Source organism: Drosophila nasuta, chromosome 2R (assembly GCF_023558535.2).
Source record: "Drosophila nasuta strain 15112-1781.00 chromosome 2R, ASM2355853v1, whole genome shotgun sequence".
Classification (NCBI taxonomy): domain Eukaryota; kingdom Metazoa; phylum Arthropoda; class Insecta; order Diptera; family Drosophilidae; genus Drosophila; species Drosophila nasuta.
Window position 1 is genome coordinate 30,392,601 of NC_083456.1, and position 18,967 is coordinate 30,411,567.

The 18,967-nt window shown below is 40.3% G+C and overlaps 5 protein-coding genes across 6 annotated transcripts; 2 read left to right on the plus strand and 3 right to left on the minus strand.

Annotated features, from left to right (window-relative positions):
- Positions 1–7,413, minus strand: LOC132784892 (RING finger protein unkempt). Of its 2 annotated transcripts, XM_060790786.1 has the most exons (9): positions 7,329–7,413; positions 7,051–7,260; positions 5,586–6,005; positions 5,320–5,522; positions 4,810–4,952; positions 4,434–4,545; positions 4,121–4,243; positions 3,471–4,045; positions 1–3,409 (listed from the first exon to the last, which is right to left on the minus strand). In XM_060790786.1, exons 1-9 carry the CDS (start codon positions 7,388–7,390, stop codon positions 3,212–3,214), a joined length of 2,046 nt encoding a protein of 681 aa, XP_060646769.1. In that variant the 5' UTR covers positions 7,391–7,413; the 3' UTR covers positions 1–3,211. The 2 variants fall into 2 exon arrangements, with proteins under 2 accessions (XP_060646769.1, XP_060646770.1); XM_060790787.1 differs by lacking the exons at positions 4,434–4,545; positions 4,810–4,952.
- Positions 7,414–7,970: 557 nt separating this feature from the next.
- Positions 7,971–11,991, plus strand: LOC132784113 (uncharacterized). The gene is made up of 3 exons (XM_060789518.1): positions 7,971–8,142; positions 8,230–10,317; positions 10,747–11,991. The coding sequence occupies exons 1-3, from the start codon at positions 8,074–8,076 to the stop codon at positions 11,989–11,991; spliced, it is 3,402 nt and encodes a 1,133-aa protein (XP_060645501.1). The 5' UTR covers positions 7,971–8,073.
- Positions 11,991–13,675, minus strand: LOC132785201 (max-like protein X). Its single transcript, XM_060791194.1, has 4 exons — positions 13,650–13,675; positions 12,954–13,249; positions 12,390–12,796; positions 11,991–12,327 (listed from the first exon to the last, which is right to left on the minus strand). Exons 1-4 carry the CDS (start codon positions 13,673–13,675, stop codon positions 12,100–12,102), a joined length of 957 nt encoding a protein of 318 aa, XP_060647177.1. The 3' UTR covers positions 11,991–12,099.
- Positions 13,676–13,733: 58 nt separating this feature from the next.
- LOC132784114 (adipocyte plasma membrane-associated protein Hemomucin) lies at positions 13,734–16,956 on the plus strand. Its single transcript, XM_060789519.1, has 4 exons — positions 13,734–13,999; positions 14,064–14,269; positions 14,974–15,274; positions 15,353–16,956. Exons 1-4 carry the CDS (start codon positions 13,884–13,886, stop codon positions 16,434–16,436), a joined length of 1,707 nt encoding a protein of 568 aa, XP_060645502.1. The 5' UTR covers positions 13,734–13,883; the 3' UTR covers positions 16,437–16,956.
- On the minus strand, positions 16,942–17,713 carry LOC132784115 (uncharacterized). The gene is made up of 2 exons (XM_060789520.1): positions 17,568–17,713; positions 16,942–17,426 (listed from the first exon to the last, which is right to left on the minus strand). The coding sequence occupies exon 2, from the start codon at positions 17,408–17,410 to the stop codon at positions 17,141–17,143; it is 270 nt and encodes an 89-aa protein (XP_060645503.1). The 5' UTR covers positions 17,411–17,426; positions 17,568–17,713; the 3' UTR covers positions 16,942–17,140.
- Between the last annotated feature and the right edge of the window lie 1,254 nt (positions 17,714–18,967).

Consider the following 18,967-nt stretch of genomic DNA (forward strand, 5'->3'; position numbering starts at 1 on the left):
TCATTTGCTTGTTTCCATTTGTTGCTTTGTTTGTATTGTTTCTGTTTTTTTGTATTGTGGGCTTTTTTTTGTTCTGCTACATTTTGCACTCTAAGTATTTGTTGTTATTTGTTAATTTTAATATGCTGCTCTAACTTTAAATCTGTTAACAGGATTTCCACATAAAAATTCCTTATCGGTGTTCAACGTTTTGGTTTGGTGTAGTGTTTTCTCGGTTCTGATCTGAGTTTAAACCGTTTAGTTACAGTATCATAATTGATTATGATGATTAATTGTTATTAATGTAATATTACATATAAATTTGTTAAAAGTATTAACTAAGTTTTGAAACAACTAGTAGCAAACATTTCATTTATTGTACTAATTCTACGTAATTGCCATTTATTTCTGAATCCTGACCGACTTTCTTTCTTTTTCATAGAACTCTAAAGCTAACTACGATTAAATTTCATATTTTAGACATTTAGTTTTCTTCCTCTTCTTTTGTTTTGTCATTTTGTGTATGTGTTGATGTGTGTATGTTTGTAGTTGTTGTTTCTAAATGGAGCTGGAGCTTTTATATGTATATTATATATATGCATTGTGGTTGTACATCAAGTTTTTTTTTAGTTTAGTTGGTAGCAATTTGTTAGCTTTTGTTGTTGTTGTTGTTCTTTTTGTTCTTGTTGCTGCTGGCGAGAGCTTTCATAAATGTATATTTTCATATTTTTGTTCATTCTTCGATTTTTGTTGTTGATTCTTTTTTTTTTTTTTTTTTCATATATTTCTGGATCACATATTCAAGTAGTTTCAAAATCACATAAAGATCACTCTTACAGTAGCGTATACAAAATACATACATTTCCCATACAATTGTGTGTGTGTATATATGTCTTCAGTTTGTCAGTTTTCATGATTTATCAGTTGTATTTCATTTTGTTCATTTGAATTGTCAATAAATGATTCTTTTCTTCTTGCTTGGAAAGTGTTTTGTTTTTCTTTTTCATTGTTTTTGTGCTTCTAGATAAGATTTAGATTGTGTTTTATTTTTATTGCTATATGTTTGTATATACTTTGTGCCCAAATATTCAGAGTTTATAGGGTTATACTATAGTTTTTCGCTTAGTTTTACTTTGAAAGATAGAGTGAGAGCTATTAGTATAAGCATTAGATTTTAGTCGACACTCAACAGCTCCATTATAAAACCAATTTGTAATCGCGTGTTTGTTTTTTTTTTTAGAATTTTCATTATCAATTGCAAATTGCTTTAAATTTTTCATTATTCATAGTTTTATAATTTGTTGTTGCATTTTACGGTAGCGCTATAATATTAAAGCATTTAATTTTAACACACATTAACATGCACATTTAATTATTGTTTAGTTTATTTCATTTATTATTTTGAATATTTTTTTCTTTATTAATTTGTTTTTTTTGGCTACTACATACACACAAAAGCCTTTGCGCTGCTTAGCTAGTTAGCTATAAAATATATTCTCATATGTTTTTCAATAATATATATGTATGTATATAAATAGATTTATTTTGTATGTGTATACCTATATATTGATCAATTTATTATTCACTTTTATTAATTTGTTAATTATGTTCAATAAATGCCTAAGTTTCTGCTTCTGAAATTCTTGCTTAAATAGTTTACTTTCATGCCCTAAGTGATCCAACTTGTTTCCGCCATTAGTTTAATAACTATTAATACGTTTAGAGTTCATTATATTAAATATATATGCTCAACTTTCGTTTTCTTCATAAGCTACCATACGTTTGCCGTTCCTATTTATCTTTTTTTTGTTTGTTTTAATTTGCGCAAAAAAATGTTGAAGACGGTTTTTACTTTAGCTTCGTTTAACATTTAACATCGACTGTTTTCTATTTGTATTCGCTGTCTTGTGTTACGATTATTGTTTAAACTTATTCATCACACGCTTTCATTTGTTGTATATATATATAAATATATATATTCTTGTACCGCATTTATTGGCCATTCATATACCGTTTTGTATTTCTCTTGACTTCACATTGTTTAACTACTTTATGACCGGCTTTAAATTGGAAGCTTTTCATTTTATACAAAAAAAAAAGATAATGTATATATATTTAGGTTTAAAAATATGTTTGTAGCATGAATTGTACTTAGAGCACTAACAAAATCACATAATAAACTAGTAGAGTATAAAAGTAAAATACACCAAATGATTGAAACATTTTCCAATTTGTATAGTTTGTTTGTTTTGTATTACAAATGTTTGCTGAATGCAGAATTTAATGAAAAAAATAATATATAGGTATAATAGCTATTTATTATAGTCCTTAGAATTATGATTATTTTGTGCGGCCAAAAAAAGTATGTAGCTTTGATTTTTTTAAGTCATTCAAAGGATCGATCCATCGACAAAGTCAATAAAATTCGTACTTTGCTCCGAGATCTCTCTTAATTCAATTCAATTCAATTTCATTTAATTAGCATTTGAAAATATCTAAGAAAAAAAAACATATTAATACATATCTCAGTATGAATCAGTATCTGCAGTTTGAATATCGGCATATAAAAATCACTGGTGGTTGTTAGTCGTATTGTTTGTAGTTTTAAAATTGTTTATAGTCAATTACTAAAAGTGGCTAGAAAAATTATACAATATTCTTCTGTATCTGTTTATAATGTTATAAAAATTGGTAATTGTTTATATTAATACTAGTGAATAGTGACTGCAAGTGACAGAAACATTTAACAGAAAATCCATTGTGAAATTCGATTTGTACATAATAAAATGTCATGAGAGCATAGTTTAAAAAAAATGTAAAAGTAAAATAAAAAAAGAATACAATTTTAAGACTAACACAAAATTAAATATGTTAATAATTCTTGTGGTATCCGAAAACAAAATAAAAATGTGTCTGTGGTGTAATATTCAAGAAATGCATATCAGCTTGCTAAGTAATGAATTACATATTTTGTGCCTAGTAATTGCTAATATCCAAGATAATTAATTTGCATATAGATAAATATAAATTATATTAGTATGAATGAATTATCCACATACATATTATTCAAATATATATGTAAGCTCTGCGCGATATGCCCAGCCTGACATATTTGCTAGTCGATCAACATTTGGCTTACGATTAAAGTGTGTAGGTTTGTTTTCTTTTCTCTCGCGCCAAATCAATCGGGTCCGATGACCCAACGATAATCCTGTTGCAATTGAAGCATGTCCTATGTATGGGTTGTAATAACCGGTACCTGACAGTAGGGACACTCGGTGACGGAGCCAGCGCAAGTATTGCAAATGGATAGGTGATTGCAGGGCTCGAGAGTAACTGTGCGATTGTTCTCCTCGCATTTCATGCACTTCTTGGCATTCTCCAAATATAATACTTTGTCCACTTCCTCTAAATCGGTGCGCAGCTTCGACTGAAAGCAAATTAACAGTGGTAAACAAATGAAATTGAATGAATACATGTTATTGACTTACCTGCAATTGCTTTAGTTTCTGAATAGATAAATCACGCAACTCGCCGGGCAAATTAAGTTGAATCTGCACTAAATCGTGGCGCTCTTTCCACTCTACGGCCTCCTGCTTGGCCTTGTCGCGATGTAGCTCGGCAATTTTAAGCTTGCACATTAGCTCCTCGAGGCGAGCCGATAACTTTTGAACCTGTGCTGTCTTTGTGAGCAAGTCGTTGTTCATGCGACCGAGATCGCTGTTATTCTGCGACTGTAGCGATTGTAGACTGAAAGCATTCTTGGCCGTATTAAGAGTGTTCTCGAACAGACTGTTGCCCACTGAGCTGCTGTTAATGTCATCACGTATGGTGTTCAATTCGGATATTCTAACTGATGGACTAATTGATAAGCCATCGCCAAAGGCTGGCGAGATGATGCGCGATGGAAAGAAGATGCTATTGCTGTCGTTCTGTGTGGCTGCCGACAGAGAATTGCTCAGTTTATTGGAGCCGCCATAAACACTGAAAAGATTGGCATGATTTGTTGGACTATAGGTGAGCGAGCTGCTGGGAATGTTGACGGCAAATCCACCAGAGTTAAAGTCTAAAAAAAAAAAAAAAAAGATTGAAACAACAAATTAGCATCTCACGGAAGTGTCAACTTTGGACAATGACTCACCGTTTATAGAGTTACTTAGTGTCGTATTAGGAATGTTAATTGGCGCCGAGGAACGTGTTAATAAACTATTGTTGACCAGACTTGCCGACAGTGAGTTCTCGCGTGGATCATCCAAAGTACATGCTGCCAGACGAAGCAAGAGAGATAGAGGGAGAAATCGCATTATTTATATTGATATAGTTAAGTGTATAGATACAATTAGTTATTGCTTTTTTAGCGCTGTCAATTTGTCCACAACCATCGTTGAAAAACAATGAAAAATCAAAAATGAACATCAATTGAAATCAGAATTGTATTTGTATTCTCTACTCACGAATGCTGTCCATTGGTAATGAGATATTAAGGATTTTGCTGGAATTTGTTGTATTTTCCAAAGCATCAACCAACATTTTGTTGGTATTATTACCATCAATATCATTTAATAACTACGAGAAAGAGATTAAACAAAAGAGAAACGAGGAATAGAACATGAGAGAGCAGAACTAAGTACGCCATGACTTGCTTGATTGATTGTTTGATTGAGATGCTGTTAGCTGGATTAGCTTGTGATCGGTTCGGATGGGATTTGTGGTGGTGTTTGATTGTTTGATTTAGGTTTTTTAGGAGGTGAGTGATTGTTAGCGATTGTTAGCATTGATATCTGGACATAAACACACACACACACAATCAGCTAATGGGATAATACGTACATTATTGCTCAGCTGCAGCAGTCCTGGTGGCAGCTTGCCATTAGCGACCTCATCCTGCACCTTCAAATCGGACAAGCCATTGGAAATGAGTTCGCTTAAAGCAATTTCGTGATCACGCTTCTTCTGATCGCTGACCACATAAGCTTTTGCGAGGTAAATTTGGGGGACAAAGCAGCGCAAAAGCGGTTGCGGTTTATTAATTGCATTCGCATATTGTTCAATTATTTCAGAGTACCAAGAACAGGTGTTGTATGTATGGGATGTGAGTAAAAGACAAACGAAAACACAGTTAAACAAATCACACATCCACATACAATAATTAACAATGCCTACACTATATACATATAAATTCATTCAACTGATCTCCCACCCCAGCTATGGTTGTGGAAAATAGCGCTTAAAGCCCATTTAAATTAAAATAAACAATTAAAATTGCTTAGCTGTCTTGATGTTTACACTTTTTTATAGACAGTTGAGCAAATTTGAAAAGTTGTGACATTGAAAACTTACGTTCGACATGGGCAAAGGCGCAGAAGACGCTGCGTGGACAGTAGCCAGCCTGTTGGACATCGTTGCATTTGGTGGACTTGTAGATTTCCGGATGGAACTGTTGCTCGGTGCGTGTGTGACAATATTGGCAATTGTCGCTGGACTCACAGTTACCCGGCTCACCCCACTCCTCGCCATGCTTCACATTGGGGCATGGTGTGGACCTGTAAAAGGCATTCAATATTAATTCACTTCTATTTATATTTCACTCTACACTCATTACTCACCTGTATTTGTACTTTCGTGGCGAGCGACGCTTATCCTTGCTGTTGTGATACTGTGGACAAGCGTATCCCTGCCGACAGAGACGTGGAGGACGCTTGCACGGCTCCGTTTTGTAGTTGGCCAGCACATAGTTGGTATCCTGCCACTTGGGATCCTCGTTCATCAGATTGCGCTCCTTGTCCAGAGCATTTTGTGCATTGGTGCCGTCCAGCGTTATGTCCGAATTCTGCAGTGTTTCCAGCTCTTTAATGTCATAGACCGGCGGACGTTGATCCTGCATGCCATGTGCAAAGGCGCAATGTAAACCATTTTTAACGCAGTAGCCACGACTGTCCGTATCGTGTACGCACATGCACGTTTTGTAGTAGCGTAAATGATAGCGACGCTCAGTGTCGCCGGCTGTGCGGTGTAGAAAAGGGCATCTGTGTGGAAGGGAGGAAGTCAGTGATACATTTTTCAAGTGACGCAGACAAGGAAGGAGATGGAGACGGCAGCGCGTGTCTAAAAATAGCCCAAGCAGCCGTTCACTCAAACCCAAAAAATAAGTAGTAATAAAAGCGGGGCGCAAACACACCATACATGCATGTTTATCTACATATGTATGTGTGTGTGTGTGTGTATACAAAACATTCAAGTCTGGGTCAAAAGTGTTGTCGGTATTTCGCGTTTCGCTATTGCTGAAAAACGGGAATTGCGTATTATTTTTGTTTTGGGTTCGCTTCTTCTTCCCGCTTTGCGGGAAGCTTTAAGTGGGAAAAGCTCTGCTCAATAACTGTACATTTGAAACGATATTACTATGATGATGCCGGGGGGAAAACCAAAATAAACCGAAGGAAAACGCGCAAAAGCGAAACGCAATAAAAACAATGACGCACACACTTGTAGCAGTTACTGCTGCGCATTTGTGTGTGTATGCCTGCGTGCGTGTGTATGAGTGCCTGTATGTGAGCAACAACCACCACTAAGTAAAACACATCATAGACAAGCACATTCTGATTAGAATTGCCGAGCAGCTCAATCGCTAAAATCACTTTCACTTTTTGCATTAGCGTGTTCAGTGGGCGGGCGACGACGTCGACGTTGACCTCGCAGTCGAAGGGTGCGCCTACACACACCCCACTCACATAAACACTCTCACACAGACGCGCACTTTGTGTACAGACGCAATTGAATTTCACTTTTCAGCTAGACAACGAACGTTTCGTTGTTGTTGTTGCCCCTCCCTTTGACCCGCACCAAAGTTTTTGTTTGTAAACACACGAAGCAAAAGAGAGATACACACACATTGCAAAGAAATAAAAGCGCAAAGAGGAAACGACAAAAATACTACGTCGTTGGCGTCGTCGTTAACTTCTCGCACTGCTTCTTCTTCTTTTTGTTCACACTGAGGCCAGACGACGCAATTTCTTGTTCCCCCCCCACAAAAATGAAATTGAAATTTTGAACTATATATGCATATCTACTCACTCATCGCCTTCGGGACAAATGCCTGTGGTCTCATCATATTTGGTGCAATAATTATCAGCACTATAATTAAATGTTCCATCACGTTTACGCACGGGCCGCCGACGACGCTGATTTTGAAAATGCCAATTGAAGCAAACGAATGGACGATGCTGATTGCATTTGTGCTGCAGAAACGATTGGCATTGTTCCACGCGAAATTCTTTCAGGTATCTGGACAAACAGAGAATATGCTTTAGTGAAATATATATGAAATGAACTATTTTATGTGTTTTATTTACGTATAATGACTGGTTTTTTCTTGGTGTGAAGATAGCAGTAGCTTGCTCGCATCGTTCGCCATCTTGAACTGTTTTTTCTCTCGTCTTTTTTGTTGCTGGTGTGGAATATCATTGCTGCCCTGGTTGAATAAACACGCAACAGCTGTTAGACAGTTGTGCAGCCCTGTGTGTTTTGTATTGTAATTGCTTTGATTTTTAATAACTGCTATTAACAATTAAAAATAAGATGAATTATAGAAAGTTTTTTAAAAAACCACAAATTATTTTAACATTTATATTTATAAATTAATCAAATTACATACTATTTCAAAAAACAGCAACCGTTACGCTCCTATCGATATATTCGCAAGCGCTGTGTTCTGCGGAAATGGTATATTTTTCGGCATATCTATTTGAGACAAAGAAATGTATCTTGGTTGCATCTGTACTTAACTTTAATAGCTGTTTTTTTCAGCTTTAAGTAAGTGTTGTAAAGAATTAGTTAAAAAGTTCTTTACTTTGTTCACTTATTACTCGAATGAATCAAATGGCCATTCAAAACACCGCATCCGTTATATGTCTATCGATAGTTGTGCAAACGCTTCACTTCGCGGAAATGGTATGTTTTCGTATATTTGTTGTCAGCCAATTGGTATATTTGAAATTTGCACTTGCGGTTACATTGGTAGCGATGTAATTTGTTATTAATTTATTTACTAGGTTTTTTACGCTTGAATACGGTTTTAGCCGTGCCAAATATTACCAAATGGCTACCTCAAAGTCTCTCGGCAAGAAACAGACAAAGAATCACAGTGACTGCCTCTCCTATCTGCAAGTAAGCTTAATTACGAAAAACGCCGACTACACGTGTGTATGTATGTGTGTTTAATGTCCTTTTTCACTCCTTCCGACTCCTTTTTAGTCACTGGGTGACGCCACGCCCAAAGAGGTGGCAGACAAGTTGGCCGCACAAATCGAAACAGAATCGCACAAATCGGACACGGCAAGCATCAATCAGGCGGCGCTCAACGTCGCCTTTCGTGTTTATTATCACGTTGTGCACAAATATGAATTGGAGGATGAACATTTTAAGGATTTGCCAGAGTTGTTGACCGGCGAACATCCTTCAGCTTTTTTTCAGCTGCAATCAGTGCTGCTGACAGAACACTGGACATGTCTCGATCAGGAATTAATTGAAGCCAAGTGCATTGCTGCCATAATTGAGGCACTGCAGCAGAACAGCAGCTGTTTGGTACCACAATTGAAGGCCCTCAATCTGCTAGTGAAGAAGTTCCCCAAGCTGCAATTGCATTCTCTGCAACTGGAGCATTTCTATCAATGTCTTCAGCGTCAGAGCCAAACGGGATCACGGGAGGAGACGTTGACCCTCTACAACCATTGCTGCAAGCAGCGTGAACGGGCATTCTTCTATTTTCATCTCATCGTGGAATTCTGGCCCTGGACAAATCGCAATAAATACTATTTGCTGAGTGGCATACTCAATTCCCATCCACTGCCTGAGCTGCTGGGAGCAAGTGGACACAGCGAACAGGAGTTCTTCGCGGGATTGCGTCTGAGTCTAAGCTATAAAGGTTTGCGGGCAGCCAGCCAATATCCAGTGAAGAGTCTGAGCAACCAGCAGTCGCCGGAGCTGCTTGCTTTGGCCGTGGATCTGTTAGTCAATGGCAGCGTGGCGGAAATCCAAAACTTTCATTCCCAGTGGTTTCTGCGGATTCAGCAGCACGAGGCGCTCTTTCAGCTACTGCAGGCGAAACCAGAGATTGTGGAATTTCTGGTCAGCTCGGAGGTGGCGCGCTCCGCTAGCGACCAGCATCGTCTCATCTTGATATTTAGCATGTTTGCCAAGGAAATCAATTTGGCGTCCAAGCTGCATTTCTTTAAAATCAGCACTGAACTCTTGACCAATTGCAGTTGCTTTGAGACGGATGCACAGCTCTTGATCTTCAAGTTTCTGGTGGATAACCTAAGCAATTTTGCTGTGGAAGATTGCCTGGAGTTCTTCTACAACTTCATGGAACGACATCGCGGCGTGGAGAGCTCCGAGTTTCGCAACACAATGCTGGGCAAGATGCCCAACATCATAAATCACACTGCCAAACATTTTAACAAAGCGTTAAAGTCCGATGGAGTTCTCGCACTTGCTCAGGATATTAAACGCTTCTTTTGCCAGCTACAGCAACTGATTGAGCTGGACATGCGGAGCGACGTCTATCAGCCGAAGATCTTTGCGCTTAAGCTGATGGAGATTTTACTTAAGTCGCTGTATAGCGAACAAGTCACAAAGAATGCCAAAATGTGCAGCACGCAGCAGAATCAACAGCTCGGAGCTTTCCTTTTGGATCAGAGCGTTTTCGAGCCGCAAAAAATGGCCCAGCTACTCTTTGATTCCCTCAACGATCCGCAGGGTTTCGATGATGCCTTGGAGTTGACGGTATCGCTGCTACTGCAGCTGCAACTTGTGGATAGCTCGAAATGCTTGGATCGTTGTGAAACCCTCTGCTCCAGCTCGGATGTGGATGAATGTTCTCTAGTCTCGCAGTATGCGCAGCTCGCGGTGCGCAGCTTCAAGGAGCAACAGCCAGCTAGAGATCTTTATGCTGCTTCGTTGCAGCAATTGCGCAGTAAACTTGAGAGTTTCCAAAAGGATCCGCTGCATACAGCCAAAGCAGCTGGCGGACATCTCTTTGGGCACATTTGCATACTCGATGAACTGGTGAGTGGTGGCAGTCGCCATCTGGAGGCTACGCTGGCAACAACTGAGCTGTTGCCGCTGCTCGAACGCATTCTAAATATTGTGCTCGACTTTCTCAATGTGGCGAATACACGGCGAGAGGAGGCAGCAGCTGCTACAACTGCTACAGCTGCCAGCTTTCAGGACATGGAGGAGAGCTTGGAGCTGCTGGTCAGCGAAAGCGTCTACGAGGCAGGAGCGGAGGAAGCGGCAGCCTGTCGCAAGTATTTGCTCATGAGTTTCTGGCTTACACTAAAGGTAAGTCGATTATCCTTAATATATGGTTTATTATGTTTCTTCAATTATTTTTGATTAGTTCTTAGTTTATTTAGTTAATTTGATCAGAGAATGAAACTCACTTCGTTAATTTAAGACACAAACCATAGCTTGTATTTCAACCAATGCTTAACGAAGACACAAACCTAAAGTATCTTTTTTTACATTATTTCAAGCCTTATTATCATCATAAATTTCATAATTCTGTAATTTGTATTGATTCTTTTATAGTTATTGATTAGTTATTACTTTTTTTTATTTAAATTGATTAATTGTTTAGTTAAGATACAACCCATAGCTTGTTTTTCAACCAGTACTTAACGAAGACACAAACCAAAAGCAACTTTTTACATTATTTTTGATTTCAACTTGAAAATAGCAAAACTAACAATATATATATTTTTTTTGCAGGCAATTTGCGACTTGGCTACAAGTGTGGGCTGCAATTTGCTGCTCGCCACTGAGGAGCCTGATTATGCTGCACTGCAGCGCTGCTTGGACATCAATGTGGCGGTGTTGACGCGCTGTCGTCATAAGGGAGCCATCGAAGCTGCAGGCTTGAGCATTGGCAAGTTGACGCGCAGTTTAGCCAGCGAGCAAGAAGGACTCGAACTCTTGTACAATTGCCTGGAACGCGAGCTGCTCTCGGATTGTCGCCAGGTGAGCACCACGCGACGTGGTGCCGGCTTCTCCATCATGTTTCTGCATGTGCTCAAGAACGACAACACGCGTCGTCAGCTGCTGCATCGTGCCGTGCAACGCATTCTGCAACGTCTTCAAGAGTTGCCCGCCAGTTTACCAGATGCCGCAATCAATCATGATCGCTGGGAGGCGCTCGCCCTGCATTATCTCTGTGTGCTGGTGCGAGACACCGAACTGCGTCCTGCCATGTGCAAATATTACAACGAGATCATGATGGTGGCCATGGCGCACATTGACAACGCAGAGTGGACAATTTCCAATGCGGCGCTGCAGTTGTTTGGCGCCAGTCTGGGCAAGCTTGTGGGTCAACGGCAGGCCACCGAGTTTGAGACGAAACTCGCCTGGGAGCCGAGTGAATTGAACTATGAGGAATTGGCCTGTCTGCTGCCCAAGGCGTGTGAGCACATGCTGCAATGCTGCGATAGCGCACAGATCACCACCTCCTCGATAATTCTGTTCCTCGGCTTCCTCAGCAAAGTGGAGCATCTGTGCACCACGGGCCAAGAGCAGCAATCGACGCAATTGCTGCTGCGTTTTCGACGCCTCAGCTGGCGTCTGTTGCGGCACAACTGTGAGCAAGTGCGTCTCCTTGCAGCCAGTTGCTTTGTTCGTGCCCACGAGTTTCGCTGTGATCTGCCGAGAGCTTTGCTGAAGAGCGCAAAGCTGGCGTCACGCTTGAAGGATGACAATTTCTATGAGGGATTGCTGTACACGCTGCACGCAGGTGTGTTAAAGCTGCAACATGAGGCACGTCATGTGTGGACAGCGGCGCAATTGAAGCACTTTCAGCTGCGGCTGCTAGAAGCGTTGCAAGTGAGATCGGAGCATGTGAAGCATTTTAAGGCGTATACACTAAATGTGCTGCTGCAGTTGTTGCGACTTTTAGAGGCCACAGAGCAGGCAACAATGGTGCAACAGCTGCTCGAGGAGCAGCAGGAAAAGTCAATAGGCTAATTATTTTACAACAACTAAACGACGCATTTACTATTTTGTACGCAGTAAATCTAGCAATGAAAGCAATTTACCAAAATGACAACTAACAAACGTATTTTACTTCTATCTTCAACTAAAGCCGCCTTCGGCAGTTTCCTGATCCATGGCCTGTTGCTGCTGTTGTTTCTCTTGCGTTTCCTGTGCCATTTGCTGCAGCGTGCGACCGAGAATGTTGCGCAGAATGTGCGGCTTGCAATGCTCCTCCAGCCAGGGAATGACGCCGCTGGTTAGCTGCTTGAAGCTATCCATGGGTATGTGCTGGAATGTGTCAAACATTTCATCGAGTATGGCCTGGAACTGCAAAGCAAGAGAAGGGACTTAGAATGCCTTTAAAGTGTGATATTCAACGCTTTGCTTACCACTTGAAATTTAGCCTCGTCTGTGAGACGCGCTTCCTCAGGTCCTGGATTTGCCTGCTGATGTTGCAGCATCGTTTCGTAGCCATTCTGTATGATTCGCAACGCTGTCACCTCTTTTTGCAGTGCAGCACTCTCATCTTCTTGCTTCAATTTCTGCTGATTCAGATAGCCAATGTATTCAATGGATTTCTGCAAGATCAGCGCTTTGCTTAGCTTGTAACCCGACGAATCGCTGGGCTGGCAACGTGGCACCAGCTCTTGCAAGCTGTCATAGCCCTTCTTGATGGCATCACGTCGCTTCTGCTCCGCCTGCGTGTGCGCCGAGCGTCGTCGTTCCTTATAGCTAAGCGTTGAGTTCGAGTTCGCTGCCGACGAGTGTCGTGCATCGCCGCTATCATCGTCGTCATCTGCGCGAGAGAGATAGACAGATATAGTGACAGGGTAATGTAATAAAACACCATGCGCTGATAGCGCGTAACTCAATGCCAACGTAATTATCAGCTGCTTTTGCTTCATGCTTCCTAGCAAAACAAACAAACAGCCAACAACAACACCTGAACTTACCCGAGTTGTGGGCCGAGGAGTTGGGCGTGTGTGTGCTGCCAGCACTGCTGCAGCGCGAGTAGTGTTTGCCACCACCAAGTTCCTGATCTTGCTCCATGTTGTAGGCTTCCTCCTTTGCAGTTAAATTGTCGTTCATGCTCAACTGCGTCGTTGCGTTGTCCACACAAAAACAAGGAATTACAATAAACAGTGTGGCCGCAGCGCTGTCATGCAGAATATACCAAATTAGCCAGGGCTGCACAACGCACGACCAGCTGTTGCTTACAATAATAACGTAACAAAATTGACGATTATAACTAAATTCAATAAAAGGGTATACTTACCTTTTTTTTTTTAAAGTAATTTGCATTTAAATACGTTATTGTCACGAATTCACAATACCTTTATTAATTATGGCGGCAAGCCGATAACACTTCTAAATAGCGTTGCCACTTGGTAGCAGCGGCAAAAGCGTCTTCACGGTGACCTTGAAAGTGACTGCAAATAAAGTGATTTACGACTAGATAAATTATCTTTGTTATCGCAACGATAACATCATTTGCTATTTTAATTGGCTACATTTGTTACAGATAGGGAGAGTGAAATACTTGCTGCAAAGGTAAGTTTTCTGAATGCTAATATTGTTATATTTAAGTTAGATAAATGCAAATAGTTGCATTTGATAAACTTGTTCAAACAGACGCGCCCCAAAGTCACGGTGAAGCAACTGAGTCACAGCTCATATCAATAGTCTATCCAAAGGCACGGATTAGATATTTGTTTGGTTTGCAGCCCTGCTTTGTTGCTGCACCGGCACGATGACTTTTACGTTTTCGTCGTATTGAACTTTGCCGTCGTGTCGCTTTTTCTTTTAGTTCTTGTTTTCTCCGGGCTCGCTTGCTGTAACTTCTTTATATATTAACTCGTCGAGCAACAAGGGAAACAGCAAAGATGGGTCTGCTATACGCGCTGCGCGTGAGAATCATGAATTTCATGATTTTCTTCTTGATTATAATCTTGTTGCCGGGTTTGCCACCGCGTACAACTTTCCCCTACAAAGACTTCATGTAAGTAGGCGTTAAGTACAATGAAATAATACTAGATAATGCTAAATGCTATCTAACGCTGCAGTGTGACCCCGCCCAAAGAACTGAAAGGAGCCCTGGAGTCCAACTTTCACCTGGAAGGAGCTGAGCGTCTACTTGAGGGTCGCATCTACGGCCCTGAGCATCTGATTGCGCGCAACAACGAGATCTACACGGGTCTCCACGGCGGTGAGATCATCAAGATCACTGCCAACCATGTCACGCATGTTGCCAAGTTCGGCCAGCCTTGTGGTAAGTCTTTCGCTATTGTTGGATCCCTAATATAGTGATTACTTTTGTTTTTATATAAAACAAGTTGTGAAGCTTTAGTTGAGAGTTTTCGACTTTGAGACACTTGTTACCCATTTTGTAGAGCATAGAATATTCAAGAAATTTGGGTTTTTGTTTTGTCAAACAGAACTTTACTAACTTAGATATAAAATTAAATACCTAATATATAATATAAAAAAAAACAAATATTTTTATAGAGAGAGTTTAAGCATACATACAATTTAAAGTTAATAGATTCTAACTGAGTTTTAGCGAGATTTTGTAGCTTAAAAACATCTGTTAAGATGTCTTGAGGGCAACTGCATTTAACTTTTTAACATCCAAGTTTATTATACGATCTTAACGAAAGTTTTCTGAAAATTTTTTATTACTCTTAGTCATGTGTATGCTAGAATAATCCACGCTCTATTACAATGTAGGTCACAAAGTTATTATAAACTAAACTATGCGTATTAGATATTAAAACCACACAGAACAGAATGCATTACTCAAAAGTTTTTATTTTTAACATTAATCCCAAAGGCTTTACTTGTATTGTTCAAATTTATTTGTACCTTTGTATTATATTTAAGTGCAAAAGTAATTATTAGTCAGGAGAACAAGTCTTTATGTTTATAGGTTATCTTAAATTAAATACATTTCTTAAACCCAAACTTCTCTTGCAGCTGAGAACTTTGAGGAGTCACGTTGCGGCCGTCCTCTGGGTTTGGCATTCGATACCTTGGGCAACAATCTGATTGTCGCCGATGGTTACTATGGCTTGTGGCAAGTGGACTTGACAACCAACAAGAAGACTCTGTTGGTCTCCCCGTCACAGGAGCTGCCTGGCAAGGATATTTCACGCCCAGCAAAGATCTTCAATTCGGTGACAGTGAGCAAACAAGGTGACGTCTATTGGTCGGACTCCTCGTCGGACTTTTTGATCCAAGATTTGGTCTTTACCTCGTTTGCTAATCCATCGGGCCGGTGAGTTCATTTCTAATTGCGAGAAACCGGTTTTCCAATCACTTCTTTCTAATGACTTTCTCTCTTTTGTTTTCTCAGTCTATTCAAATACAATCGCGCCAAGAATGTGAGCGAAGTGCTGCTGGATGAATTGTTCTTTGCCAACGGTGTGGCCCTCAGTCCCAATGAAGACTTTATTGTTGTGTCCGAAACTGGCGCCCAACGTCTGACCAAATACCACCTCAAGGGACCCAAGGCGGGACAAAGCGAAGTCTTTGTCGATGGTCTCCCCGGTATGCCCGACAATTTGACGCCTGATGCTGAGGGTCTTTGGGTGCCTTTGGTGGTGGCCGTTGATAGTGAGCATCCATCATCGTACTCGCTCTTCTCACGTTTCCCAAGCGTGCGTCTGTTTCTGGCCCGCATGCTGACGCTGTTCGAGCTGCCTTTCCGCTACCTGGATCAGGTGTATCCCAACAAGTTCTCCAAACGCTTTGTGCACTTCATCGGCCATGGCGAGAGCATCATGCTGCTCTCACCCAAGCGCACAACTGTGGTCCGTGTGGACTGGAATGGCAACATTGTGGGATCGCTGCATGGCTTCGACAAGAGCGTGTCGGGAGTTTCGCATGTGCTCGAGTTCCAGGATCATTTGTACTTGGGTTCGCCATTCAATCATTATTTGGCACGCGTCAAGTCGCCAAAGGCATCCAAGCAGCCAACAATCAAGGTGCGCAATGTGCGTGTGGAGGGTGAAGGATTGGAGGCTTCGGTGGGAGCAGCGCCAACAACAACCACAGCCAAGCCAAAGGCAACAACAACAACCACTACTACCAAGAAGCCAACAACAACCACGACAACAACTACGACCACAACAACTACGGCAAAGCCAGCGACAACAAAGGCGCCTACAACGACAACAACAACCACGACAACCAAGAAGCCAACAACAACCACGACAACAACAACCACAACGGCAAAGCCAGCAACAACCAAGGCGCCAACAACAGCTAAGCCAACGACAACAACAACAACCACACCGAAGCCTGAGACAACAACAACCAAGCGCACAGTGCCAAAGAAGCCAGCGCCAGTTGAGGAAGAGATTCCCGTGGACACGCAGCCACCACAGAAGGAGAAGCTGAAGGTGATCAACAAGCAAGGAGCACACGTTGAGCTTTAAGCAACATAACATCAACACACCAACAACATCAACAACAACAACATTCACAAGCAACATCAGTTAAAAAGATGTTCTTAGTTATAGTTTTGGCTAGAAATTTCCCTTTTACATTTAATTTAGCAATGTTTTTGCTTGAAGACTCGACTCGGTTAATTGTTTAGTTATTTGCTATACCAATTAGCTAAATTGTAACTAGCCAACACTCACCTAACTGTTAACTTATTCACTGTGGCAGCAGTGGCAGCTTCTTATATGTCGCACAATTTGCATATAATTATTGTGTTCTGCCTTTGTCATTGCCAATCGAAATTGAAATTGTCATTTAAACATTAATTCCAAAAAAATGCTCTTTCACTATAAATGAAACATTCCAGCTACTATGTTTAGTACTAATTGCATTTTTCGTACACATTTTAAACAATGTCAACCCCAACTCACATAAACGAACATTGTTAAGCAATTAATATAACAACTATTTTTGCAAAACGAAGAAAAAACAATTGGATTTTGTTGTACTCGATTCACGATATCTTTTTTCTTATTCTTTTCTTTTCATTTCTTTTTTTGCATTGGCACTTAAAAGTAAAAATGTTTTCTAAAAACAATACGACTTATGATATTAAGGTATTAAGCATTAAGTATACATATAAATAGTGAGTGTATGTGTTTGGTTCAGACTGAGAATAAGTTTCCCCCCCCTTGCCTTAGCACTTGGGGCGACTTGGCGGCTCCTTGGGATCCGTCCAGCTCCAGTCCGAATAGTGAATGCAGCGACCCAGCTCCTCGGAATACAGCTGCGATTGCGGACAACGTTGGAGGCGAGCACGTGTTCCTTGCTTTTCACACACCCAATAGGCGGTGGGATCCCAGAAGTTGCGGAACATGCGATTCACTTCCTCCAGTCCCTGGCAGCCGGGTTCGCCATTATGGTCGTAGAATTTCGACTTCTGGATGGGCAGATGTGCGGTGGCCATTGTTTTGAGATTTCAACTGCAAAAGTGTCAAAGAGGAAATTGTAAATATTTGAGAAATTTCTAAAGTATATAAATAGTTCAGCTGCAGGCAACAGCTAATTTACGAGACAGTTCAACGCTATGTATGTGTATTCTTAATCTGTTCTATTGTGCTTACCTCTTGCTTTAGATTTGATGAGTTCCTTCAAAAGATTTCCGTTGGCAACGAACAGTAGAAGAATTTCTAATGTCGATGTTTGCCGTTTCACAATTATTGTGCTTCTGATTTGTCATACCGAATCATTTCCCGTTTAAATACATTTCGCATGAAGCGAAGCGACGCCGACAAAGTCGACGACGACGACGACGACGCTGCGAACTTTTTGCTGCTGCGGGACGAAGCGAACGAGGGGCGAACGCGGGGTCCGGTTCGTATTAGTAATGTCTGGCTATCTGGCTAGTCTGACTTACGACGGCAAACATTGACGCGACGACTGAAATTTTTATCTATAAAAATTTTTGTGCTGAATTTGCTAAAAAAAAAGCAAAAAAAAAAAGATTTGCTGCCTTGATCTTGAGGCGAACGCATTGGTCATCCGTTCACTTGGACTGTGTCACGTGTTTTCTCCGTGTTCGGGGAATACGCCAAGCGAACGTCTTTTGCATATTGGCATAATGAGGCCAAACATTTGGCAAAAGCGTGCTCAACTGACTGCCAAATACCCTGTAACTCGATTATTGCCTTGTAATCATTACCAATCACTTATTACTCCATCTGACTTAATAGTCGCGAGTTGTGGCGAAAGAGCAAGTGGATACCCCGCTAACTGGCTAAAAATAGCTACTATGATAAATTTGAATCACACTTTGAAGTAATGAGTGCGACAAGTGGTGAAACAGCATTTAAAAAGCGAGTTATTGACTCGGAAATACCCTACAAAAACATACATAGCAACTGTTAGAGTAAATAATATTTAACAGAGTGCGGGAAGTGGTGAAATAGGTTTGGGAATGTAAGTGACTGACTAAGGAATACCCTATCTATACTTTTAAAATATAAATATAGTATTTATTATAGTCAACTCTGAGAGTGGAAAGAATAGTAAATAAGAATAACAGGTTATTTATTTTTTTTTAAATTTACAAAAATAATGCAGGTAATTATTTTATTATTATTTATCGAATTTACAAAATAAATGCAGGTAATTATTATTTCTTTTCCATTTTATAATTTATTTATTTATTTATTATTAATATTCTTGATTTTTAAATTAATGAATTTGTTGATTATTTGAATTCCAACAGTCCAAAGATTGTTCATGACGCTTTTATCATCTATTGATAGAAGGAATTAAAATTCTTAGATTAAACTTAGGGTATTTGTTTATTTGCCTTCAAACGGTCTGGTGGAAAATTTAGGGGCATATACCCCTAGAAATGCACTTTCTCAGTGTATAGTAAAGTGCTTGGCACGCGGCACATTAATTTATAGTGACGACAGTACTCACAATCTCAATGATCGCGCAAATACAAATAAATGAAAGCAAATAAACAAAGTACATAAATGTCGCAATACTT